Source organism: Centroberyx affinis, unplaced genomic scaffold (genome assembly GCF_046629955.1).
Source record: "Centroberyx affinis isolate AG114_WGS23_722 - 3 ecotype Tasmania unplaced genomic scaffold, CSIRO-AGI_Caff_v1 ptg000277l_1, whole genome shotgun sequence".
Lineage (NCBI taxonomy): Eukaryota > Metazoa > Chordata > Actinopteri > Beryciformes > Berycidae > Centroberyx > Centroberyx affinis.
The window spans coordinates 243840-252185 of record NW_027278956.1 but is presented as its reverse complement, the minus strand read 5'-3'; the positions used below and the strand labels follow the sequence as shown (position 1 = coordinate 252185).

General features: G+C 42.9%; 1 protein-coding gene across 1 annotated transcript; it reads right to left on the bottom strand.

Annotated features, from left to right (window-relative positions):
- Positions 1-1132: 1132 nt before the first annotated feature.
- myf5 (myogenic factor 5) lies at positions 1133-3561 on the bottom strand. The gene is made up of 4 exons (XM_071512212.1): positions 3434-3561; positions 2918-3380; positions 1753-1825; positions 1133-1326 (listed from the first exon to the last, which is right to left on the bottom strand). The coding sequence occupies exons 1-4, from the start codon at positions 3559-3561 to the stop codon at positions 1133-1135; spliced, it is 858 nt and encodes a 285-aa protein (XP_071368313.1).
- Between the last annotated feature and the right edge of the window lie 4785 nt (positions 3562-8346).

The following is an 8346-nucleotide window of genomic DNA, read 5'->3' as shown; positions in this document are numbered from 1 at the left end:
TCGGCTTCCAAATGCGATCTCCACACCACCTTACTGGAGGATCCCTGCTCTATCTTGTCATATGTGTCTTTAAAGAATAATAACTCGTCCTTAACAGATAAAACAGCAAATTTTAGACTCATATTCATTATTCGTCTTATTATGCTAATGGATATTAGTCTGCTATCTCAAATTCATAATGTGTCTGCTTCTCAAATTAAAAACATTTCATGCATTTTGCTGTTATCTATAAAAAAAGTTGAAAACCCACTAAACTATGAGCCAGTTTTATAATGATGGCAGCTGCTTTCACCATTTTAGAGGAATACGTCTAAAAACAAGCAAATTGATTTGTTGCTCTGTTAGTTCACCTTGTTACTTTGTTACTTGTCCTGCAGCATTTCTCAAAACAATTCCTGGTAAAAAATGGTACAATAGTACAACTTAGTAATATGATTTTAAGTGTGTAGTGTTGATATTTTAGAGCTAGAACAGAAGGCCCACTGGTGATCCACTGAACACTGGTGTTGATATTGATGTTCATATTGTATTCAGACTGATGGGGCTGTACAACATATACCACCCATAGTGCATAGTGCTTTTACACACATGCTTTTGTAATGGGAAGATTAATGAGACATCTGAACTAATGGTGTTTACATTTTACGGGTGTCACATGGTGCCACATGTTGCACAAAGAAGAGGAGAGCAAAGATGACACTAATGAAGAAAAAGAAGAAGGAGAAAAAATCATTGCCAAAAAACATAAAATGCACAAACGTTTATACAAAACAATGAAAGGTTTAATGATCATAGCAACATGGAAAGTAAGAAAATACAATACTGCTTAAATACCACTTAGTGTATGAATAATGCACATTGGGTCAGCAACATTACATTAACTGTCATTAAATATGTCTCATTAGGTATAATAGCATGTATAGAATAAATGGGTATTTACATTACATATTTACAATCTTATGTACAATATAAAAAGCCGGTCGGTGCTTGCCACAGTCCCTCAGATACTGCTGAGTTTGCTTCAGATTTGCACAAAGCTGGGTCTTAACTCTTCTTCTTGTTCTTGTTGTGAATTAAGGTGTTGTCTGGCGCCTGTGGCAGTGTTATATCCCGCGTCGGGACGAGATTTCCCTCACAGGACGTGGTAGACGGGCCGGGACCCGGGGCTCTCCGGTGTGCAGGGCTGGGAGTCGGAGCTGCAGGGGGAGAAGGTGGTCATGTCCCTCAGAGAGGCCGGAGCGCCGGCCTCCACCGAGGACAGACGGTCCACGATGCTGGACAGACACTCCAGACTGGAGGCGCCGACCGCCTTATCACCCGAACTCTCTGATATGGGAAGAAGGGGGGCAGAGAGAGAGAGAGTCAGTCTGGATGTCACTATGAGGATCATTTCAACTGATACAATAGATTTGGCTAAATATGACTTTGAATCCAAATAATACAGAAATAAACACAAAATTAGTATAATTAAGACAAATCAATACATATATTCAATGTATGAACAGAATGTTTTTTTCTTAAAATTACTATGTTTTATTTATTTATTTATTGTAAGTATAAATAAAATATGTTTTTATCACAATCTCAGTTTCTTTGTTTCTATTCAATTGAAATCTGGGTAATATCAAGATATCCAGAAGCAACAAAACCTTCCATAAATGTAAAAATAAAAATAAATCTACCATGCAGTTATGAGTTTGTGATAGCACTATGCTTGTGTGAACGCCCGCAGTGATGTGAAAAAGGTCTTACCGTTCTTAGCATAAGAATAGTTGCTGCTGTAGTTTGCATTCAACTGTTGCCACACAGGACTGTTGCAGTCCGCCTGGAAGGAAATGAGAAATCAAAACAGAATGAGTATAATCATAACATAATGCACGCACCATCAGTCATTTCATTCAGAATTGCCCATTGAAGTGCTTGATTCACCCTCCCATTCTTGCAGAAAACAAGACAGAAAATGATCATTTGTATAAATAGAGTATGAAGTAAAACAAAGTACCAAAAAAATCGATGCAATTCATGATATTTCGGACAGGGCAATAAATCCTGCGTTCCAAGGTTATGGGGTTCTTTATTTCACATCCACCTTAAAGCCAAAGTGGCAGCGTCTACTCCCATACCCTGCCCCGCTCCGAGCGTGGCCAATCGATTGTATCAGTGGAAGCAACACCAGTTTGTGCAAGATGACACTTTCTCCCAGTAAATCTGCAGAAAATCCTGGCAGCGGCGCAGAACATGCAGTCAGGATGGAATGCAGAAAAGCACCCAGTCTTTCCTGCCAGACTTCAGTAAGGTGGATTTAGCCGGGTTTATTAGGGCTATAAAGTGTCCGGTGGTGGGAAAGCCATTACACCATCCACCATTACAAGTTCTGTTGTATTAGATGGTAGAGTGTCACCTTCAGATGATTGGTGAGAAGAGCTAACCCCGTCTGACCAATAGTAACCAGAATCACACACGCAGAGCCAAAGACAGACCTGGTATTTTAAACTCCGATCAGATACAAGTGAGACTGCAAAATAGATGTTTGTATGAAAGAATGAAGGGAGAGTATGACATGCATGGAGAAGCATGGTAATTGAGGTCTTGGGGCGAACCAACCAAAACAATCTTATTTGATTAATAGGTTTCTGAATTGGAAATTTGCTGACTCCATTTCAAGTCTAACAAGCTACTCTGCATGGTAATGAGGCAGCAAGTTTCCAATCTGTAACACTGGTACAGGCATCTGAAGATAGCTTGATCAACAGCAAAGGCCTTTTCAGGGTCTTACAACATGAATGCCTGTCTAGCATGCGGTATAATCCTCATTTCTCTGAGGTGCCATTGCTTTGACAGCTATAGGACCTGCAAGATTGGAACCAGCCATGAACCAGATGTGAGCATGAGGAGGCAGCGAGGATGTGGGTCTCACCATGCTGTCGGAGCAGCTGGACAGCGGGCTCCCCGGCTCCGAGCTGCTCTCTCCAGGCAGGGCGTAGTAGTTCTCCACCTGCTCGCGCAGCAGGTCCTGCAGGCTCTCGATGTACTGGATGGCGTTGCGCAGGATCTCCACCTTGGGCAGCCGCTGGCTGGGGTTGGCTGAGGTGCAGCGACGCAAAGCCTCGAACGCGTGGTTGACTTTCTTGAGCCGCCGGCGCTCCCGCATGGTGGCGGCCCGTCTGCGGTCCACGGTGCTGGACTTGCGCTTGCAGGCCTTGCAGGCCCACTGAAGGCAGTGTCCCGGCTGGTGAGGGGCTCCCGGCACCCGGACGTGCTCGTCCTCCTCGGAGCCGGCCAGCTCCCCGCCGGGGCCGAACTCCAGGCTGTCCGGAGACGAGGCGCAGGCTCTGTCATAGAAGACCTGGGATGGGGAGAAGACGTCCATGGCTTGTCCGCTGGTGCTGTGGTGGAAGGAAGGAAGGAAGGCTGAATGGATGGATAGATGGACGGAAGCAAGGAGGGATCTCTGCTGGGTAGAGCAGTGGGGTGAGAGAGAGGAGACCTCTGAGTGATATGAGGGGGCTGTTGCCCCGGGCCCCCCTTATATGCCCCCAGGCCAGAGCCCAGGGCCCACATTGGCCAGATCTAATTACCATGGCCCATTGGCCCAGCCAGGAGGCAGGCTGGGGTTAGCTGAGCTCCCTCCCAGCCCACTGCCTCGCACCCCCCAGTACCCTGCAGAGTTTCCCACATCTGCACTTACTGGTGTTTTCCCACTCATCACCGCTCTCTCCTTCCAATGGCCCTTCTCCTGCAAGGCCAAGATGAATACAATGCTTGGGAATGTTCTAAGAGGATGGGAACATTTGCAGCTTGAACCAGCATATGACCTTCACCTATGTTTTTTTCCAACACCCTATACTTAGTGTTTCATTTGGCATGATGTATTCTGAAAATGGCCTCCAGGTATCAAGTTAATTTTAGCTGATAATGAAAATGACACAAGTATTAAGACATACATTTCGAGGAGGGTTTGTTTTGTTTTGTCAAACTGTGCAGAGAAAGAGGTTGACCTTGTGTAGGAGTATGCAGGCCAATTTTTACTGTGGAGACAACAGCGTTGCAGATGCAGCCCAGCTGCAAAGGAAGGTGTAACATTTCAAGCCCAGTGAATTCACATTAGAGCGGTAAGCCCCCTCTAAACACCCCTAACTCATCACTGAAGGTGCCGTGCAGAGGGTGTCCGTGTTTGCCAAAGCTCATTAAAACAGTAATTACACAATTGACACCACTTCGCAATGTCGTGAACCGTTTTGCCCCCGCGGGCCAAATTTTGACCGTTAAAAGTTACTGCCGCATGCACTTCAATTCGGCAAACAACAGATGGGCATTGTGGTGCAAAAGTTCTTAGTCTGGTCTACAGCGGGTCTATAGGCAACATGCAGGGTTTAGGCCATGAAGGCTTTGCTTGTAATGAAATTAGAGACGTTAAGCAGTTAAAAAAAAAAAAAAAAAAAAAAAAACTTAACATAACTTTAAGTATTAAAAAGGCCCCGATGTCAACAGCATGCATGTAATCGTGTATGGGAAAATAATAGGCTATTGGTGAATAGCCTATACTGCAAAAAATATCCATTACAAGTCTCCTAAATCTTTTTGAAAACAAGTGAAAAAACTGAATATTCTTTAAATTCTCCTTGTGTCATTTTCTTGATACTAATTGTGCCTTATTCTGCTCCTGTTTCAAGATAGCCTATTGACATTCGAGCCTACTGACATTCGTTTGTACAAAATGAAACAAGTGAAACTGCACTGGATGAAATGATTGGCTTAAATGTTCACTAAAACGAAATATGAGTCTAATGGCTTGTTAATACGGATCCTTCGCAGTGCAGCCCCGCTTGGTCCATTACTTACAGCGATGATGTTGACAGCTTACAAGGATACAATGCGGATATTTCTCACAATGTGTCAAAACGTTTGGCGAGGCGAGCCCCAATCTCTGGGAACTTGGCGCACCTAAGAAAACAGCGCAGTATACCTGCTGCCTCTGAATTGCCGTCGTAGTTTGTATTGCGCACAGCTGAATAAGACATTGGGGCTGTAGCTTGTAGCTGTCGAGGAGATCAAAGGCTTTCTACACTGTGAACAACACAGACAACGAGAAAACCTGGCATCAAGCGATGGCTAATTGAGCCTCGAGTTAGATTGGCCGAGCACATGGTGTTATTGCGCGTATATTGAGCTTATACTGGCGCAGTGGTTGCGCGCAGACCGGGCAGCTCTGCTCGTCTCTTGGGAACTCTTGAGTTTGCGTTTTTTTGTTGTTGTTCTCAAGGGTCAGAGGCAGAGTTAAGTGTCGGGCAGGAGGCGGCCTTTTATGTCCATCTCCCTCACGTCTGAAACCCTTATTTCTTCCAAACTGCCTCACGCTTTGATTTAATATGCCGCTGATTTGATGCGTCACCATCCCGCCTGACGGTGAGGCCAATTTATCATTTATATTCCCATAAAACGGATTAGGCTCCACAGCTCGTTTTTGGCACAAATAAAGTCTAACACACTTTTAGATCTCACCATATGTTTGCATATTTTAATTACCACAGTCAGAAATAGTATTTTGTGAGCTTGGATGATAAGGTTCTGTGTGGGTAGATCAGTTCAGAGATATTGAGCATCAAAGATTTGACATACCAGCTGGCAAAACTGGCATGTAGCCTACATTATATATATATATATATAATATATATATATATATTATATATATATATATATAAATATTTAACCCCCAAAGGTTATTTTAAAAAATAACATCAGACATGCATAAAGTAGGCTAACATTAGAAGATCATGAATATGTGGATAAGCCAATTTTGATTAAAAAAAAAAAAAAGTCAGATATAACCTTATAATTCCAAGATCATGATTTTCTGTTAAATGTGATTTTTCCTCCAGTCAAAATGTAACTCCATTCTACACTTCCTACAGGAATGAGTATTAGGTCATTGCACATGACACAAAAAAAAACAAAAAACCTTTGATTGGCAACAGCACTTGTTTGGCAGTGGGCAGAGGTGTGCTGCCAACCCCGCTGCACTGAATCCCTTTCCTAGCAGGATATTCAAGGAAAGTCTGGATAAATCAAGGCGTTCGGCCTCAAGGCTTATCCCCCTCTCATAAGAGCTCCGCTTTCATCAGCTTTGACTTTTAAAACGCACCCTTCACAGCCAAATGACAATTATATGGTGTCATCAGTAACACCGAGATCCCTGTAAAGTTAGACAAGAGGAAAGTCCGGGCTTCAAAACTATAGCGGGTTGTGTTGCTTTGTAGGGATTCTATGCTTGTAATCCACATCTTACAGTCAGATGGAGCAAACATAAAGATCAAACAATAACATTACAGCTGTCCATTGAGCTTCTACAGATGTTGTACTATAGAATATGTAAAGATAACCTCACTTATAGCATTGAATATTAGTTTATACATTTCATCCAAGTCTTGAAATTGCTCCATTAATTACCCACTTTGAACCAAATAGTTTTCCAGGAATAAGTGTGAATGTTGATTTTAGGCACTAAAATTCTGCTAAAATAGAGATATCTGAAAACAGACATCAGACCAGCAGTTATTCATTGGATCTACACATTATGGCACATTATGGTAACAGTGCTGCCGGATCATGGAGAGAGTGAGCCGGTGGGAGCCCATTAAAATCACATTACTATTTGGGGCTATCAAGTTTCTGTCTGGTTTCTTTAGAAAATCGGATATTTGGTATAAGATAGGTAGTTCCTTTGAAAGGAGCCATATAAAAGCCCTGGATTATGCTTATCAAGCCTCACAGTCCTTTTGAAATCACACTAAAGCTATTCAACTGTGTGCTGTAATTGCAAGTATATGTTCAGTTTTTTTCTGATTTTGAAAAACCTTTGAAACAGTTTTGCAGTTTTTCTCTTGTTGGATGTAATATTGAAGTCTCTACCTCAGGATAAACCTCATACATGACCAACCCCTTGCATGTGTGTGTGTGTGTGTGCATGTTTTCCTTCTTGTTTGCCTGCATGTGTGTGTGTGTGTGTGTGTGTCTGCAGGCCTGAGGGATGAGACAGACTCCCAGAGGTCAACTGGGGCGTTGTGTCATCCAGCGAGATCTGAGGAGGAACAGGCCGCTCTCCAGCCTTGATGCGGGGCTCGGTTAGCGTGGCCGTGTGCCCCGACATCATAAACAAGCGCACCCCCCCTTCATGTCAATACATGACCAACAAGACTCAACGGATCTCCATCGCATCACGCTGGCATTTTAATAGCTCGCATGTAAACACTTTGCCATGTGATGATGATGATGAAGCAAGTGATGATGAATTAAGACCTAATGGGCCGGATAGCTTCATTATCCCTCTGGGCTTTGCACTCATGCCTGCTGCCCAAGTTTCCATGTCCCCAACATATGATAGGAGAGGCAGGCCGTGTCGGGAAGGGGACTCGAGTTACTGTTATGGGCCCGGCCCGCTGGATGCCAGTTGGAACAAAGAGAGCGGCCAGGCAGCGAGCTATTCCAAGGCAGTTTAGTTTAGTTTTTATGGACTCCTAATAGCCGTGAATGCTGGGGGAACTGGTGGATGTTGAGCCAGTGGTGGTGTTCCTCTGTTCACGTAACCCACTGGTATTAAGCTGGGATGTAATGGAGGGTAAACCCACCTAAAAACCACCTTTTCAGTCTGACATAAATCTTTATAATGTAAATTCATATTATACATTATTCTAAGTAGTTACATGGTTTTGTAAGTGTTTCCAAAGAGGGTCTTTTAAGGGGGAAAAAAGGCATAAATTACTGTTTTTCTGAAATTTAGAGTCACTTTTGTTTATTTTGGTGGCTGTTTGATTATGATGACCACTGACTGGAGGTCATTGCTTATGAACCCTTTTATTTGCCACTGCTTCAGAGGTGATAAAGTGCATGAGCGTAGGATATCACACATGCTGGATATGGTCCGATGCTTGCCTTGGCTGTCAGAAAGGATACTGTAATGCTGTAATGGAGTGGAAATGACCCTGCCATGCCCTTGAAGAATGAAGAAGATGGTGATTTAGAGTCCTGCAAAAATGGCAATTTATTCGTTGGTCAGTTATATACAAATATTTAAATACAATATACGCTTTGTGGAAGGGTTTCTCTGCTTTTGCATACAAAATAAATTAATTACTTTAAATATCACAAAATTATAAAATATGTACATATCAAATTTTCATCTGTGACAGAACAGCAAGCGTTGCTGCTGCTCTCGCTGTACAAATGAATGGACTACATAAACAGACGCCAGAGTGGCTGGATAAGGTGGAAATAATTTAGTGATAATAAACAATGGAAATGTGAAATATCAAAGGCACTTGTGTCGTCTGTTCAAAAAAAAAAAAAAAA

What these genes read in the sequence shown, in the direction of transcription:
- myf5 (XM_071512212.1), bottom strand. Translation starts at nt 3,561, where the DNA reads ATGTGGGCCCTGGGCTCTGGCCTGGGGGCATATAAGGGGGGCCCGGGG. An exon ending in AGAGATCCCTCCTTGCTTCC is followed by an intron (nt 3,381 to 3,433) that starts GTCCATCTATCC and finishes CCACAGCACCAG; the next exon opens with CGGACAAGCCATGGACGTCT. An exon ending in CTATTCTTATGCTAAGAACG is followed by an intron (nt 1,327 to 1,752) that starts GTAAGACCTTTT and finishes TTCCCATATCAG; the next exon opens with AGAGTTCGGGTGATAAGGCG.